Source organism: Prorops nasuta, unplaced genomic scaffold, assembly GCF_024137725.1.
Source record: "Prorops nasuta isolate Cenicafe-Biocafe unplaced genomic scaffold, Cenicafe_Pnas_1.2 PNAS00004, whole genome shotgun sequence".
NCBI classification, from domain to species: Eukaryota; Metazoa; Arthropoda; class Insecta; order Hymenoptera; family Bethylidae; genus Prorops; species Prorops nasuta.
Window position 1 is genome coordinate 469,864 of NW_027116801.1, and position 19,594 is coordinate 489,457.

At 39.6% G+C, this 19,594-nt stretch overlaps 1 protein-coding gene across 6 annotated transcripts in view; it reads left to right on the forward strand.

Moving 5' to 3' along the window:
• LOC136772345 (uncharacterized) overlaps nucleotides 1–13,459 on the forward strand; it is a 140,579-nt gene extending 127,120 nt beyond the window's left edge. For all 6 annotated transcript variants that reach the window (XM_066725255.1, XM_066725254.1, XM_066725259.1 and 3 more), the window contains 2 exons: nucleotides 9,508–9,567; nucleotides 13,236–13,459. In XM_066725255.1, the coding sequence (XP_066581352.1) occupies nucleotides 9,508–9,567; nucleotides 13,236–13,324 (149 nt within the window). In that variant the 3' untranslated portion in view covers nucleotides 13,325–13,459. The remainder of the gene's footprint in view (nucleotides 1–9,507; nucleotides 9,568–13,235) is intronic.
• Nucleotides 13,460–19,594: the final 6,135 nt, after the last annotated feature.

Sequence of the window (19,594 nt, forward strand, 5' to 3'; positions counted from 1 at the left end):
GCCTGTTTTTGGATTATTCTAGTGCTTGAATGTGTAGGATAGACTTTCTAATAGAAATACTGATTGCATCCTTACGAGAGAAACTAGCGAATGAGGATTTTTTGGCATGTGGTGTAATTATTTTTGTGTTCTGATTTGGAGCTTCCGACGAACCACGTGTTCCGGCGTGAACCGTAAAGTGGCTCCACCTTGCTTCGGGACTGAGAAGCAAGCGTCCAGCTGGATATGACCGACCTTGAAAGCGTGACGGTCTTCGAGGTGGGAGGGAGACAAGGCCTTATCCGTGTTACACGTTGACGCTGTCTCGTACATTTCCACTACTCGCTCTCTTCTGCTATCCACCACGGTCTAGTCAATTTTTTTTTCTCAATTCCGCCCTCCCCCTCCTCCCATTTCCCCCTAATCTAAAACCCCTCGCTTCCCTCAGTATCATATTGTAAAAAAAATACCAATGTACCATTGGTAGAAAATATTCAATCTCCTCCCCACTCGTTCCCTCTTATTCACTTCCCACCGAGTGTGACGTCATCGCCGACGACTCCTTTGCCTAGTTGCCTTGCCAGAACTTTCTCAGCGTGTAGAACGGACTCGAGCAGCTCGTAACAATGTGCTCGCGACGACCGTCCAAAGGAGGAAAGAAAGTCTCGAATTTCGCAAGAAAAACCAAAAACACCATGGATCCGCTCAACGATCCCCTTAATTCCCTCTACCGTGAATTCTGCTGACCACTCGTCATCCGCCCATTTAGCATTTTTTTTTTTGCCTACTGCGCATTATCGATTCGCCCGACTGTAACACTAAAGCCCCTTTTGCATTTCTCATCTCTCATTCTTTTCTTCGGTCGAGACGATTTTTCTCGCAATTCGGCATTAAACTACGCTTGGAGTTATCCAGAAAGGGAATTTCGCGAAACGGCAAACGCCTCTGGATCAATACTGCAGGGAGACACAGTAGCGTCCAACAATTCAAGATCATTCTGGACTCTCTCCTCCGGGACTCCTCGACGAAGGGAACCACCGTGGAGCCTCGTGAAAACTCGTCAAATTTCTTTATCGACTTTACGCTCGACTCGCTTGCAATTTTTCGCAGCTCGTTATACGTCATTAGTACGCCCGATATGGAGGGAACCAAAAAATGTTATCTATAATAGCGACCAAGGTGATTCCGTGCAATCGATATTCACACTGTGTGACTGTGGGCGTGTATGTCATCCACCTTGACTGGAATCGACCTTGATTCTTAATAAATTCTCCAAACGCACAGGGATAATTCGAAACGTCTCGAGAATCTCTGGTTACTCGTGTGATTTTTATCCGTTACATTTTTTTGTATATAAAGAAATAGGAAACTGGATGATGGAAAATCAAGCGGAATTCGTAACAAGAATGATTAAGCATCGAGTGTTTGAGAAACTCGAAGGAGACCCTGAGGAAAGTTTTCAGTCTTGAATCGTATTTGCAGCGAGTGCAGTATTATGAATAAACATTAGCCAAGCTATGCTGGACAATATTGCTTGTTATAGAGTGAGAGAGTCAGTGACCCACCAATGGAATAAGCAAATAGTTTATTATTGTTCGCGAAAGGTGACGCTTTCGTGCTAGCTTGCAAAAACAAATAAAAAACAGTTGGTATGAACTGATTAGTTTAACATTCCAGCTGCTTTTAAACATTGAAAAGACTATATATATATGTAGGAAATTTTTCAATTCTTCGTCGAGGGATAATAATTACAGTTGAAGAGAAATTGAAATCTCGAAAATGTAATGAAATGCGTTTGGGAGATGAGCTCGTATAAGATAAATAAGAGTGGGGGGGGGGGGGGGGGGTAGAAACCTGCAAGATTGTCAAAGGCTGAATAATGAGGATTTTTAAACCGATTAGTCAAGTATTCTGAGAAATAAATTTTCAGGTTTGAAGTCACGTAACATTGTGAGAATAACGGAAAATTTTTCTATTCGTGATTTATGGTTTTTCAAGAGGGATACTAATACCTGAGGTGAAATGGAATTTTCGAAAGTGCAACGAAACGAATTTAGTGGTCGGACTAGTATGAAATTAACGAGGGTAAAGGTGGAAGCTTGCAGGTAGTGAAAAGTCAAATAAAGGAATAATTAATCAACCAACTCGTTACAAGTTCCGAATAAATAGTTATAAGAAAGGTGGAAACGATGTGAAAGTATAAAATAAAAAATTTTGGATGATATATTTTCATATAAGAGGGATACTCGCGCTACGCGAGTAGCATTCGAATTTTCAAAGTCGAAAGTGTAACGACCAAACGAGTTTGGGATATGAACTCTCGTATGACATAAATGGGGATGGGGGTGGGGGGGGGGGGTGGAAACCTGGAGTGACGTAAGTTACGTAGCGAAGGAAGGCTCGAGGCTGGAGGTTCTTTCGAAGGCAGCTGACCGATGGTGGTGGGAAAGGGGGATGTTTTTGGATCGGTTAGTAGTCGCAGGGACGTAGTAGAAGGGTACGAATGGGGCTTTTCCAAGCAGAGAGGGATTCTGCAAATCGTTACCGTCGTCTGCTCGCCTGTCTGCGAGCCCCAAACACACCGGAACCCCCAAACAATTTACCCTTGGTCGTTCGATCCTAATCCACCCCCACCCTCTTTATCATTACCAGCTGCAACAATCCACCCTCCAATATTACCTCATTATGAAAAGTCCACAAAAGCTCTCCGTTCCCCATTTTTCATTTTCTCTCTCCTTCTTATCGTCAATCTCCATTTTTCCCCTACTTATTGCTGAAAATCAAACAGGCCGAAACGTGTTTGTCCCTGGCAGTCTGCAAATTGCCCGCGCAAGGCCCCTGATAACCACGACTGTTTTGCGAAATGCCCTTATCACCGCGTCCATATTGCTCGGCCACCGACCACTCCGATCTCCTTTTCTTCCTATAACAGATTTGCAACATTCGATTGTTTTTCTCCACGCCGAAGAAAGAAAGCAGCGAGCGATTAGTGACGCTACCATCGAGACAATTAAAAGTCCAAATGCGCATCGCGCTAATTAACAGCCGCAATTAAGATTTTCTCTCCAATAAAACACGAATGTTTCTGTCCATAGAAACTTGGAAGATTCTTCTATATACGCGAAGTTGATGGATGTTCTTCGGAAAACAACAAGTTTTTCACACGGATTTTTCTCTATTTTTTGCTTCTTTGCTCAATTTCTTGGAAGCAGAAGCAGTTTTCGTGATTTATTTTTGCGAATGTTTCACTGATTTTGTCAGCGATGCTTCCTTCTGGCCCTGGCAAAAGCGTGTCTAATCTTACGACAGTCGAGAATGTTTCAGCAACGGCCATACTCGTCTGATAACAGGACGATAAATCGGAATTTGTTGCTGACTTGGATGAAATTAACGCCACCTGCAATAACAAACGATCAGGTTTTCCATTTCCCAGTACCATACATTCATCCTCCCGATAATTAATCCGGATACCGAGAAAAGGCGTAAATTGTCGCGGTGGAAAATTCTGCCAGCTGGTGGAAAGCCACGAGAAAATTATTATTATAAATATTAAATAGCTTTTTTCGCTCTTCATTACATTTTTTCATCGTCCCGTTATTAAGGTTCTAATGTTTTATTCGTAGAAAAAAGAAATTTAATTTTTTAATCGTGATAGAGTATAGCCCTGATCCGAGAAAGGAGGAGAAATTTAACTTTTTCGCAACGAGAGAAGAGTGGAAAACTTTTCGATCGGAGATATTGAAACGGATGCGAGGGGAAAAATGAATTTTCCAAGGAAATCGAGGAACTTTCGTTCTCGACTGTTTTCACATTCGAGTGATTCGAGTAGCGTTAGGAATGAAATGGAAAGTACAATGGTTGGGGAAGGAGGGGGGAGGGAGGAACAGTAGCCAGTAGCGTATTATTTATGAAATCTCGTCGCGGCGAAGATTGAAGCTCGCTTCGCGTGAGACACGCCGATCATTGCACGTGCCGTTAGTCGTACAAACTACCGGATCGAATTTCACGGTCGCAGGTGGACCTCATCCTTTCGATCCAAATGCCCGACAATCTCTGCCAAAAACTCGTCCGATTCACTAGAAATTTCCTCTCGTGCAACTTCATCTCCTAATACAAGAAGCCCAAATATATATATATATATGTATATTTTTGTTATTTCTCCTGTGTGTAAAAATTGTAAAATTTATTCCCCCACTGAGTCTTCTTTAAAATTTAAAATAGTAACATAATTGAATTTCAAGGTCACAGGTAAATACCGCTTTTCAATCAAACTCTTTACGAGAATCCCTATCAGGGATTTTTCTCATCCACCGTAAACATTCTCTCAGTCTTACCTTATTAATAGAAATCAAAAAACATAATTTTTGCAATTTCTAATACGAAATTTGTAGAATTTACTCGAATGTGGTCCTATTTGAAAATTACGATAGCAAACAATTCTTTTCATTCGTAATGTCTCTAGTTTATAAGAAATTAGTGGGATGCAGTACAGTACCAAGTTCAAAGTTTCCCAGTAACTTTGAAAATGCCATTTAAAAGTTGAAATGAAGATTATCTGTAAAAAAAAGACAGAGTCGTGGTTGAGTGGTGAACGCAATTATCGTTGTGGTAAATGTTATCAGCAGCTACGTCTCATTAAGGAAGGAAGAATTTTCGCATTAATGTCGGTGGTTTAAATAAAATAATATTTTGCCAATTTTTGCGTTATTCGCTTTTTAGTAAAAATATAGTATCGTCCGTAGAGAGTATTAATTTGATAGGTTCGATGGAAAGGCAATTTGGCTGGGAAATCGTGATGCAATGGCCATTTGTGACAGTGGTTATCTCATCAGTCTCGAAGTATACACGTCACTCGACGGTAAAAGAGGCTTCTTGCCGCGATAAGCCCAACGATTTTGCTCACTCGCTCTATTCCAAGCGAATAACCTGCACCTAATTCTTCTTTCAGGGATGATCCCTGCCTAAAACTCGTGCAATCTCACCTTTTTTTCATCACGCCAGCGAAAAATATGAAACTCTCCTCTTATTTACTACGGCAGCTCATATTCGCTAAAAGGGGGGATTCCCCTATACGTCTCGACAGTTGCTTAAACACAAATCAAACCTTCCAATTTCTCCCACTCCATATTCAATCATACTTTTTACCGCTCCAATATTTATGCACATTATTCTGCAATTTATTTGTTCCCAAAGTTTGTGTGACTTAATTTTATTCTGAGAATTTGTGTAAATTTTTAGTAATATTTCGTTATTCGTATAGCATTGGATGGGTGGGAAGTGAACTGGACCGTGATAAATAATAATCTCTGCTCCCCCTCCCCTCCCCTCCCCCCCCCCCCCCGTTTCCTCAGCACGCGAGACTCTTTCTTTGATTGTTTTTCAATCGTTAATCAAAAAGTGTATCGCGCGCAGTAAAAATGATGAACGTTTAAAAATTGAGAATACCTCGAGTGTTTCAGCAGTTGTATATCTGCTATTTATTCACCCTCGTTAAGTCTCGTATAAATCACACATATGGCTGGATGCATTTTCACCTATAGAAAGCAGGCGTTCCCAGCGTGACGTACAACGTCAAAGGATCTCAAAGATTCGCAATTTTCAAATCAAATTGAGAAATTCAGAGTAGAAAATTAGAATGTTTCTAATCGTCATAATCTGCAAGTCCTAATTTCAGCGTTACTCCAACCCTCCAAGAGGTTCTTTATTAAAAAAACCAAAATAAGAAAGATAAGTGGTAATAAATGAAGTATGCAGCAGCGCAATTTAAGGATTCGGAACTGAGGATTAGAAACTTTTAATCACCGCAATCAGAGGCTAATCAGCGTGACGTATTAATGGATCCCAACGATTCTACTAAAGATTCTTGAGTTACGAGTAAAAAGGCAGAGTAAAAACTATAATAATTGTAGGAGCGATTTAAGGATTCAACGTCGAAGGTTAGAAACTTGTGTAATTGGCTCAATCGAAAACTAATTGCTTTCGAGTTCTTCGGGAATAATTGTAGTGCGCAAAATGAAGTAGTACCATGAAGAACGGGGCTCTGTCATTATACAGGGGTGGAAGGTTAGCGTATGTACACGTAAATGCATGTATAGTATAGTGAATGGTTAAAAACTGATAGGTATATATGAAAGACATTAAAGATGACTCTCTCTCTCTGTCTTCAGGATTGCTAGCCATGAACTGTCCTATAAATAGAAGTTTTCGGTACCCACGCGTCGCGCGACAGCTGCTACTCGTTCCTGATCATAATTCCTCTTTAATAGAACAGTTAGTTAACAGAGTTAACTCACTGCTTTCCTTCCATTCTACGAAATACTATATAGATGGAAAAGCAAGCAAAACCAGTTGTTATTTTAAACGAACAAGAAAAGGGCGAAATTGAAGGTGTTTCACGATACTCAAATTAAAGGGGATTTGTCAATGATCGAGTAATCTGGAATAGGGTTATTTTTAAGGCTTCCTCTGGTTTGTACAAGGCACTTTACAATGAAGCCTTCCACCCCGACCTCTTGAACTCTTTTACCCCCCCCCCCCCCCCTATGTTAATCGATGAACGTGAGTAATTACCTGAAAAGGTTAAGGTGAAGTTATGACAGAGCAAAAATGAGTCTGGCTTTAATTAAAATTATGTCAAGAATAATTATTGTCGAGTTCTTCCTAAATAGGCGAGAAAATAATATTCGATTAAAAAAAAAAAAAAATTATTTTGCAAAGTTTCTTCTAAAGACCAAGTAAATAATTTCGCAGGAAATATATGTAAAGGAAGTTTGAAAATATATTTCAATATTGTTTGCATATATATATATTAAAGTAAAAATGATAGTTTTTAATGAGAGAAGAGCAATATTGTGTTTATTATAAAATTGAACGAAATGTGAGTACAGTGTTTTTAAATAACTATAGTGGTTGATCGTATATAAGCTTGGCACTCGAGTAGTCAACGGAACAATTGGATGCCAGCTGGTTTCAGTATGCTGCGGAAATTCGACCCTATTCGTCCTTAAGCCAGTAATCCTGCTACAGTTTTCTCTCGATCCTTTGAGAAACATTTGCCCAATGCCCTATATCAACAGCATCATCTGTTTCTATGCCGTAAAACTTACCCGTTTTTCAATATTCTTCAATAAAATCATTCTCTTGAAAATTTTAGTAATAAACAATTAAAAGTATCAATAACTTTCGTTCGTCTAAATGATTAAAATTGCTTCGCAGTATTTCTCTTTACAGTATATTTTGATGTAGATGGTTGGGAAGGATGGAAGAAGGAAGAAGAGGAATATCAAATAAATATGTTATAGAAAGAAGTTGGACATAATTAGGGAGAGTGTTATTCTAGAAATATCTCTACCCTGGAAGTAATTGTGTGTAGGTACGGTACTGCAGAGAAAGAGTGTACATTGGGTGGGTGCGGGATTTATTGATTTATTCAGGGGGTGAACAACCACCCCCGGTAAGCAATGTAAAAGCACAAGCGTCATTGTCCTCGACCACTCTCACTATCTCCAACCCTGATATATGGTAGGCTAGCGAAATAGCAGCTGATCTATTCCTCCAACAAGTTGCTTACCAACTAATCCACGATTCACAAACGCCTACTCCTCGCAATTTTCCTAAAGTAGCAACAATTTTCAAAGGTGCACAAAATAATAAAATTTATCAATGTTGAATTTAATCTTCAATTCGTTACTTGTTATAAATCTGTACATTGCTTGCATTGAGACGAATGCGGCAGTAATTCAAGGATATATCATGTATATATATATATATATATACCAATACTTAAGCGTGTACATCCATAAATGGTTAAGTGTGGAATTAGGTAAACTAGTCCTATATATAATTATATACCGACCCCGTACTCGTTTTAACTTGACTACTGCGTAAACCGTCTCACGTTGAATCAACTATCGTTAATTTTTCTTCTCTTCTTTATATGCATATATTCTATGTCTTTTCTACGAAATTTCTGCGGTAATAATTACGAAAGGTTTCAGTTTCTGATAGGCTATGTTTCGTTAAGGTCGATTCACGTGGATCAGCTCGGTGAACAGTTACTCGACGACCGTTGACCGTTCGTGACCCTGTTTCCTCCTCTTGCTGCAGTTCATCTCACCTGACTAGAATCAATCCGGTTAAAACGCTTCTCACCTTAACCTCTTCCGATTCTCTGAAAAATAAAAGAGGATCCCATAGACTACACGAGCAAACCTGCAATAATTATTTAATTCTTATCATTGATCGTGTGTGTTTCTATTTAATAACGCAATTCCACTAATTATTCATAAATTATTCAATTGCTAACTGTAAATGCGATCAGATACACTGCGATAAGTGGACTTTTGTGCCATTCCTTTGGATATGTTCACACTCGCATACGTTGAATTGATGTGAACTTGAGACCCCATTAACGGTTAATTAATGGCTCGAGAATAGTAACGATTCAACTTAAGTATAATAATTATAAATTAGCAATAGTTGGCCACTCTAGGCTTAGAAAACTTTTGCACACACTGGTTTTATTGTTCAGGCTAAATGCATTGTGCTTGATAAAACTTTCAATCCTCTCGAGCTGTTTCAAGGTATATTGATTCATTAATCCGTATTGACAAATAAATGCGTGTAGATGGACGGCTGTTGATAAACATATACAGATAACGGTGATATTGATATATTTTGATGACGTGCAACATTGATACTTTGAAAAAGCATTGCGGAAAAGACTCCTGGTCTTGGATTGTTTATTTAGCTCACTTATAGCTGTGTTAGAGCAAGATGAAAGAATTGCACACACAAAGTCGAAAAAGATTTAGAAATATTATTGCGATTTACACTGGGAACTGAAACTAAATATCAGAATTGCTAAAAGTCTAGAAAAAAAGATGTGTACTGTAACTATTCTTGAGAAATTCGAGTTGATTTAATAAAACAGAAGGTATATAGAGACTCTAACTCGAAATAAATTGCATCCCACCGAAATGTTGGTGCCAAATGAAAATTGGATATAACTCTGAGGCTGTTATACGGAAATGGAATTTCATTTTTATTTCATCGTCGAAGTATAGGGATGGTAGGTTATAGCCGCGCGCGTTGAACAAAAGGGCATCCATATAAACAAGGCGAGATGCGAAGAAGATATTTGGCCAGGCAAACAAAGACTTTTCGTCAGGCCAACGTTTCCCATTGTTCCTCTCTTTGGTCCTCCTAGTTTTATTCTCCGATTCCCCTACGTTCAACATTTGTCACATTGCACGTTGCTTCTGGATCAGACGAGCTCGCTCGCTCGGTTTCAACGACGCTCGTCCCGTCGTCTCGCCTTTCTTTCCACTATTTCTTGCTTGAGCGCTGGTTCGTATAATTCGAAGAACCGAACGGTCATCTCCAAATCCAAACAAAAACTGTCGTAAGTAAGCTCGATTAGTGTGGCTCGTGTTATTGTTTGCTTACAACTTTTTCACTCTTGCATTTAGCATTTTTCCTCTCACGAGATTCATTGTACCATAGGAAGCTCCTATCTTTTTGTTGCAGGAAGCGGAAGCAAAGATGGGAAAAGCAAGGACAACACTTCGTCCACTGGCCCCTACGCCAGTGAGTACTTAACAAATTTATCTCCATAACGATTAGTCATTTTTTCCACTACTTTACTTTATCGGATGAGAATAACTCTTTCAAAGCATTTGCTTTCATTTTTTAACCGGCGTTTCGTCCTGCTATCGGACAGCACGAAATCCCAAGAGATTTAATTTCCAGGGGGCGACATGTGTATCTATTTTTAAAAGCGTGTGCGCCAGACTTTACTTCAACTTGGCAATAAGAAATAGCCGAAATATTGTCCGCCACGGGTCCTCACCGAAATAAACTCAACTTATTCGTTCCTGCTGTAAAAACATAAATATTAGTGCGAGGCGAGCGTCAGGCAGATTTGATAAGGCTTATTCTAGTGCGTCTGTAGCGCTGCGAATTGAGGTTAGGAACAACAATGATGCGGAATGGTAAGAGGGGAAAGGCCATTGGGAGAGAATAAAAGAATAAAGTGTAATAGAGAGAGAGAGAGAGAGAGAGAGAGAGAGAGAGAGAAAATACACAATGAGTGAATTAACAATGGTCGATTTGTCCCAATATACGGAGAGAACCACGTTACGCTACAACCTGTTGACTCGAAGCGTTATCAGGTTCGCCAACGTTGTGATAAGAAACTGCCTGCACAGCGACTAACATTTTCTTTCAAAACTCGACGCCTACTACCGAATTTAGCGTGCGACGCATATAACTATATAGAATCATGGCGCTCCAAAATATCTTTTCCCACTCTGCCGGTTTACGCGCGCTACTCTTCTATGTACCGTATCTATTAATATTACCGATTATTTTTGGGAACGACTACTCTCCGAATGCTCTTCTCCCTTTAATGCGGATACATATTTACTATTCTAAAGTCGAAATTCGGAAACCCGATATATTTTTCTCTCGTTTATAGGTTATGGTACTCGGCCACGCTCTACCTCCCCCCCTCCCCCCCCCCCCCCTCTTCACCGATCATCCCATCGCGCCAACCACAACTCCAATGTACTCGCACGACGCAATTTAAGCATTTGCAATATTAACTGGAACAATAGCGATAAACCGTAGCAGAAGAGATTGTAAACAAATCCTTTTATCTTATCTAACATTATCCGTCTACTGAAAAACTCGTTGCATAAATATTCTCTTTTTCACGGGACAGCCATTGCGAGGTTATGTCAAGCATTTCTTTGCGGAATGCCGGGAGAAATGATTTCGAGTCGAGGATGAGACGTTTCGGTGTCTCTGGCTCGCTGGACGTTGGAACGGGATAGAAAAAGAAATGGGAGGAAAACGATATCTTATCCTAACCGGAAAACAGTTGGTCAGTCGGGACTCTCCTTTCACGGTCGACCTTCCGTTTTTACCGTGCTTTCGGTTAGCTTGAATTCCGAGCTAGAGTCACGCGGTATATTAATAGTGAAGCGTTTTGGTTCGAGGCCAATAAGCGAGCTTTCGGTAAATCGGCTCGGTCATCTTGCTCTTGCAATCGCCACACTGTCGGTGCTCACCATTACGCGAGAGCTTACAAAAGACGGAACGGGGGGAACAAATCAACAAGTCGCTGTCAATCGAACCATGGCACAGAGAGCCTAATTTCATGGTAAATAAACCGAGAATGAGTTTTCGCTATGCTTCTCCAAGGATTTTAAGGTTATGTTGGCAGGGTACGCGTGGATTATTCGTATTGGGGAATTTTCGGTTTCTTAAGAGATCCTTTGGTACGGTAATGGTATTGGTGGTACTACGTACTATTGGTAGGAGTAGTCTGGATGGAACGAGGTGTTAGATGGGAATAACGAATAACGAGAGGAGCGAGACGTTGAGATGGATGCTGCGCGAAAGATCGGACACACCCAAGGGCTTGCGTCTATGTGCTATAGGTATACACTATTGGTATTGATCCGCACGCACTGCGCGCTCGCAGCTTCCATCTTTCTTCCCTCCCCTCCCCCAAGCTCCTCCCGTTCTCTCTTCACTCTTTCTCTCCCTCCCACATATATCTCATTCTTCTCTTTAGTCTGTCGCCTAACATTGGACTTACCTATCTCCTCTTTCTCTGATAATGAGAAATACCACCCCTCTCCCGTTCCCCCACAATTCCCACTTCATTCCAAACATTCGCTAGAAGCCTCGGTCGGACTGTTACAAATTCTTATAGGAAAAGCTTGTACTTTTAAATGTTGTTAATTAATTAATCCCTTTATTTTCTTACATTTCCGGATATTGAGTTGAAACGGTCGAACCGTGGATTTCGATAAAACTTCCGATCGATTGGTTGCATGACTGTATATAATTACAAAAGAAGGCATATTTGTGAAAATGGAAGAATTTGTAAAATAAGAGGGACGACCGGAAAGAGCATGAATATTCTGCTTTTTTCAACGAAGATGATAGAAAATTTCATCGTTTGCTTATTTGCTCTTTAACGAAAGAAGAATAACAATGGCGACTTGGTCCTTGCGATTCACGGTTAACCGGATGAGACGGCCGATTGTCATGCAGCTGGCGGACAATTATTGACGGGACTTTCCTGCGTTGGCGCTCGGCGTGCGTGAAAACGTGGCTGAAATACGTGAAAAGCGGCGTGTAGCGATATCGGGTTACACAGAGGATGCTGTCACGCGTGGCCGAGTCACTGTGAGACCGATTTATCTTCACGGTGCATCGTTTGCACCTCGTGCGCGCGTTCTCTCATTCGGTAGCTGCCAGTTCGCCGAGAATCTATTAGAACAATGCGGTTAACAACCAACGACAACCCCTTGAATGTTACGCTGAAAAATCTTACTTGTACAAAAATTATTTAATTTTATTGTTCTGGAAATCTATCGAGTCGAGATCACCTACCATAATATAAAACATGAAATATGACGACCTTCGTTTGACCGTGAAGCGACCATGCAAGTCAAATCGTTGGTACCGTCCTTACGCACTTGAAACCATAAAACATTTCTTCGTGACATTTTACTTTCAATATTATCATCGTTTACGTTGATTCAAAATGACCCGTGTAGTTTGACAAAATTTAAAAAATACCAATCCTTCTTAGCTTAGTGTAATTAAGGAAGCATGAACCACATTTTACAGAATTTTTTTCACCTGGATAAATTAAGTAATAAACCTCAGTATTTAACGTATAAGATAATATTTTTGTTTATCATAAAAAAGTAAAAACGGCGTCGCAGTAACTTTTCATATTTGCAGCGTGCATTGACCCCGGGACATTCTAATGGACGGAACTAAATATTTCAAGTATCCATAGAGCATCAAAGGACTGAAAGACAACTTTTAGGAGTCTTTTAGTCAATTTGATGACTACAAGGTGTCTATGAGACAACTTTTAGTCAAGCGTGTTGTATGGGTAATTTTTCTTTCAAGTGTATACATAAACGGATGAACGTAGTAGCGCGTCATGAACTATTCTTGTTATGACGTGGACGTTATTACGCGTCATCAATATCCCACTCTCTCACGAAGCATTAGATTCTCTATTACAGATAAATTTGTCTCTTGATCAAATAGACTTTCTTTGCTCGAGAGAGAATTGCCCCCTATCAATTTGTAACGTAAAGCTTCGGGAAAATACATTGACGCTCTTTTAAGTAATGTCTTTGTGGAGATTGAAATAGGATTTATAGGTTAGGATGAGAAGGTTCGATAATTGAAATTCAATGGAGGATGATTGTTTGTTTCAGCTGCGGATCCCACAGATGCCCCGAAGAAGAAAGGTTTCTTCAAAGGTTTCTGGAAGAGGTCGCGCCATTATTCCCTGGAGAACCAATAGCCCAGGTGCGCCAGGGTGATGGGCCGTCAACGACAAAGACAAGCGCAACAACAAGACTATCAGAACAGCATCGCGACTACGACAATCGCGAGCAATCCTTGCTGCTGCATCGTTCAATAATTTTCAGAAAAAAGAAAAAGAAATGGCAAAATCTGCCCCGAACCTACTAATTTCACGACGCTCATCGCTCGTTGCATAACCTCCAAACGCTCTTATTTAGGCTCCCATTAATGAAAGTTGGTTACTCTGTCGATTCCTTTCCCAGAATCACTGTATTTTCTTAAAGCAATTCAGGTAAGTTATCCAAAAGCCACGCGTCCTACTAAAAACATTACAAATCACAAATCATCCAACGTCCAATTCCAAGATGGCGCTGTCGTGCAAATCATGTATCATTGCGATGTTCGCGAGCGAGCATAAAACTATGTTGTCTTTGTTAAGTTGGTCTCCGTCACCGTATCTTGAATCGTCAACTTTTTATCCGATCTTTTCTCATGGGAATAGCAGCGATCGAACGGGCGACCGAACCAGGCCCGATAATTTATTTTGTTAAGCGTGATATTGTCGAAAGGAATTTCGATGAGCGAAATATGCAAGATGGCCGTAGCGGTCTCCTCGCGTTCGCTCGCTGCCATTGGCACACTATGTTTGTCCTCCGTTCGGTCATACAGAACCGCAGCAAAGATTTGACGGACTAATTATTGTGCAACTTAGGAGGCTGACGAGAGATTTGTATATGATGCGAAACTTGTGGCGCCTAACGAATCATTTATATACAACTCAAACGAGCTTAAGTGGCGCTGCGATCGCCCTCGTCTTTATAAAGTATCACCATGAGTGAGAGAATATGAATTTTCAGTGGGAGAATCGTATTAAATTATTCATAGCTTTCTTATCGAGGTATTTAATTATATAATAAGAATTATATAATTATTATGCTGCAATAAACTAAAAAGATTCCAGGCACTGTTGGTGTACAGTAAAAATTAGGGGCAGTGCGCGGTTTTGAGGTTAGGAATCCACGGCTAATCGATCGCTAGCCACCTGTCGGTTGCTTTTCCAAACTACACTGGTGGCTCGTGCTTCGAAAGCGGTACGATTGCAAGTTTTAACCGGCGTTAAAGTCTCCGGCGTTTGATTCTTTAAAAGTTTTTTCTATTCTATAACACACGGGACTGCGTTCTATGGAGTAAAAAAACTTATCCAATATACAGAGTATTCGGATATTTAATATACTTAACTTATATAAATATACATATATAAATATATAAATATGAGTATTAGGCTGAATGGTAGGGTGTGCGAGTGAAAAAGATGCAAGGGTGTGTGTAAGAGAGAGAGAGAGAGAGAGACTAAATATTAATGAAAAGAAAAACGAGTGTAAAGTGAAATTGAGTGCGCATTAACGTATATAAAGAGAATATCACATGTAACACATTATTATTGATACGATCGCAAGTTCATAGAACTATTAACACAGTTGTAACATTATTACTAATGATATGATTATACACATACAAGCAAACACACACGCACACACACACACACAGGATGATTATAATAATATAACGATATTACTGCGGATAATATTTAATATAATTAACTGAGATTATAGCTGATAATATAACGACGAAGGGATTCGTACGATTTTATGTGTTCCATATGAGTCTTTATTTTTTTGTTTCATTGTAGAAATTGCTGTCTTTAAGCCGATTTGGATGCCAAAGAATCGTTCCGTGTCGTGTCGAGCTCTAATTTTCACAAACGGTCATTGGCGAGAATCGCTGTCTGTTCGATGTACGTGTCTTGTTAGAAAGAGTCTCGTTCTAATAACTAACCAAAATCTTAAGATTAAAATTCTTTCAACGACTACCACGATTGACATCGACAGTGTCATCGATCTAATACTTTTATTGTAATTGGAATGTAATTGCTCCGGCGTTATTTTCATTTTTGTTGTAAGAATTCTCGGAAAAAGAAAAAAATGATATTTAAATTTTAGTTGAAATTTTAAAACTATTGTACATTATGTAGTTTGGTGTATGCATATTGTCGTTTTATATAGAAACGAAATATAAATTTCCGGGAATATCTTTACGTTATTTCGACAAGAGATACGAGAAACGTGTGGACAAATTTCTCCGACTTATTTTAAAATTGTATCGAGTAGATTTTTTTTCTTGTTTTTTTATTGTCGACAAACTACCAGGCGTTGATAAGAAAATTTTATCAACGATTTTTGTTCACGGCTTGTGTTGTTAATAAACCATTTGAAAAATACTTTTCACGTTTTTGTGCGAGATTTGAAGACCAATGAAAGCGTCACTCGTCAGCAGTGCGAATGGACCGATAAATTTTTAACATTTCAGTAATGGACGAAACAAGACGAGAGATGCATGGGCATTCGAGGGCAATTGCCACGCCAAGGTGCAAAATTTAGGGGGCTTTCCGTTATATATACATATAAATATGCATATTATGTACATATAACGTACGTCCGTCGACGAAACTGGATGAAAGTCTTAGGAGAGGCAATCGAAAATCAGCGATCGAGCGAAAAATTCGTGTCTCACATTTTTCTGTATAAGCGACGCGTGAAAACTCGAGGAATCGCATAAAGATCGATCTTTCTCCGCTGTAAGTTTCTCTCGTCTTTTAAACTGTACCGGAAGTGACTTTCGCCATCTTGAATTCAAGCCAACGACTCGAGATGCACGAGACAAAAGAATCTAGAGATATATAGTACATATATATATATATATGTATGTAGAATAAAAGCGGGAAGGGGAAATGAAATGTAACTCTGTTAAAGTCTCTTATATAGAGAGGCGTCCAAGTTTATTGAGCGTGAGGCCAAGAGACGGCAATTGTTTCCGAGTGATTTTGAGGTTAGTTCGAGTTGTGTCCTAACCTCCTCCGCACACGCACGTTCCTCGCTCGCAGTTGTTGCTGCGCGCGACACCCACCGCTTAGCGAGCGACACACATTGTCGTATCACGAGCTTGGAGCTGCATAGCCGAGCGAGAAATCTGCGGCCGATTCGTATCGAGCGACCGGTGAAAGCCACAAAATTTCAAATGTTCCGCGCATTCTACCACGCTTCTCCCATTATTCAACCGCGGCCGATAAACAATCCAGTCCACAGCGAAATAATCATTTTAATCGAGGGTGAATACAAAAACACCTTTCAACGATGGATTAACTTTGCGCGATAAAGGTTTTTGCTTAAAACGAATAATTATGGAAATAATGTAAAATCGTTGAGATATATAAACTGTTTGCTTTTTATCTCGTACCTCGATCGGTCGGCCATTTTTTTCTTCGGCAGAGGCGAAGCTTCCGTCGACTGTGTTGATAGACGAAATATAATTGGACTTGAGAGAGGGACGATAACGAGGAAGGAAAAGCGTTTCTAAAAGGTTGTGAATACTGAAAGGACGTAGCCAGGCTCGGAAGTCTTAGTGAATGTAGATGCTAACGTAAGCACCGAACCACTTGCCTTATACACGAAGGATCCAAGCGACGGTATCACGCGTAGACTCCAAAAAAAGGAAGGGACGAAGGAAAAGAAAAGGGAAGCAAAACTACCCTTCACCGAGCGCGAATCCAACTTTTGATTATTGATGCAATCCGAGAAACGGAGAAATTTTCTGACTAGAGAGAGAGTGCTTGAACCTGCAAGCAGCCAATTGAACCGATGTGCTCTGCGAAGGGAAACATCTTGATTAATATCGCGTAACTCGATCGATCCAACATGGCGGCCGAGCACCCAGCGATGTATGCTTTAAAGGGAGCTCCAAATTTGATTGAAGTTGAGCGTGAAAGGAAACCGCGCGTGGATCACCAATATACACCCACCTATATAGAGAAAATGGCTTAGTGGCGATGAATCCAAATTACCAAAAGCGTTTCTTACTTTTCTATCAACCATATAGCAACCAATCAGCTTTGCTACAACTATATCGAAAATCACTTTCTCTTTCCTTCCACTCGGGTTTTTAATAATAATGATAATAATAGTAGTAGTTAGTAGTAGTAATAATAATAATCGTAATAAAAGAGACAAAAAAAACAAGATGATCAAGATGCAGAAATTTGGTTGAATTTTTGAGACGAAGGAGAAACATCCTGGTGTTTTTTTTGGTGTTTTACACTTTTTTACAATGGACGATCTCAGTGGAGTAATTTGGAGGCATTTTCACAATCGCAAATCGACATTTATACACACACCCACACTCTGTCAAACTACGTAATGTAATATACGTGCTCATAAATCCATTGCCTCCGTAGGGATTACGATGTAACGCTCGATATAAGATTATATGGTACGACCTGCATATATTACTATAGGATAATTTCATTAAGACTTTTTAAGACCGGCTGACCGGGCGCCCCTCTTCTTCGACGACCTACGACAACTTCCAACAAAGAAATTCGCGCCGACCAACCTCTTTGAGATGTATTTACACACACACACACACACACACATGCACACGCGCACGCGCGTTATATATATATATACATCTATATAGCGCGAGAAAAATGTGGAAATTTTTGTACAAATCGGTCAATCTTGCGGATATATAGGATTGGGGACAAATAAGCGATTATTATTTTCAGTTCGTGCAGATTTTACGAGTTGACGAACTCGAGCGCACCGTGTTGGAGCGAATACCGACAAAAGCTGCCCCTATGGATTTGTAAACCAAAATTATAGAAGTAAACATTCAAAAGAATATAAATATATCGACAATTTTTAGATTATTCGCATTACTTTATTTATTTTCCTTAATTTCTTATCTTCGATTGTGAACGTGTGTTGTGTACAGGGTCCATAGCGGATAAATATTAAGGGCCTATATGCCACGGACATGAAATGCTGTTTAACTTTACAACTGGAAGAAATAGCGATTGTTGCTCGAGCAGCATTTCGAGTGGAAATCGAGACACGATTCGAAAAGGTGTCATAGAAAAAATTGACATCTCTTATTCTCACGCGCTTTAGAAAGTTAGACAGAAATTCACGTCCATGGTCCGAGTGATCCCGATTTTATCCGTTATTGGACCCTGCATGTGAACGTTATACAATCGATCGTATACTTTGTTTTCGTATCTCGTCGAGTATCTGAAGGCTCGTCGCGCTTTTGCAAATTGGTGTCGATGCTTGAATTCGTCTTCGGCTATAAGTTTCTCCTTGGAGTTGCTCGATATTCGCAGCCGGAAATCCACGAGCTTCACGGAAGTCTTCGATGACCGCGATTTCCGTTTGGCGTGAAGAAATCGCTACAGTGACCTCCTTTTAGACGTTTCTGCAAAATCATTCTTACCACAATTCTAATCGTCTATATGAAAGCATCGCTAGCTTAGGAACTCTCCCTGTCAAATCTTATATGCAATTTTCACCTAATAATAATAATGGAAACACGTGATACGCGTGTCTAAGGAAAACGCAAAAATCGAATGGCATTTCTGTGCTTTAGAATATTTCATGTATAAATTAATTAAACTTATAGGCTATAGGATATCTATATAAAGTTAGGCAAGCAAACGCGCAATCTTCTTAGGATATCAATGTGTTGTCTTTTAGATAACTTTAAGATTCATTGTAACGGGAGTTGATCGTAACACTAGGAATTTGTTAAAGAAAGTAAATATTAATACGATATGTGCAAAATAGCGGTGTGAATTTTTTAAAAGAATTTAGCCTTCGTTATCTGAGGATGTACAAAGAATGTATATGAGCTATTAATAAAATAAAATATTCACCTACCTCAAGCTGCAAATGATCCAGTCACCATATCGTAATGACAGAGACCTGTATGTATATATATATATGTGTAATAGTAGCTCCGCGACAATCAATGAATTATTAACGTAATTTTCAATGACTCACTCTCGGAAATCACTCAATTAAACTACACAAACAGCTGTTCGTGATTTTGCACGAGGAAAAAAATACTATCGTTTGCCAATAAAAGCATAATTATAATATCATCCTTCGCAAGGATGTAGACACACGAAGCCAAAAAATGTCTCTTAAAATCCAATTTAGAGCAAGGATCCCTGTGATAATAACGCAGTATTGATTTCTCAAGATTGTAAAAAAAAAATTTATCGGACAATAAATTATTTACAAGCTATCAATTTCTAGAAAATTCTATAGAATGAAATACGAGAGCAGAGATTCTCTCGAGGCCGAATCCAGCGGCGTAAGATACTAAAAAGTATAGCGTACTATTTTGCAATTGCGCCGAATGACGGAAACTGAAA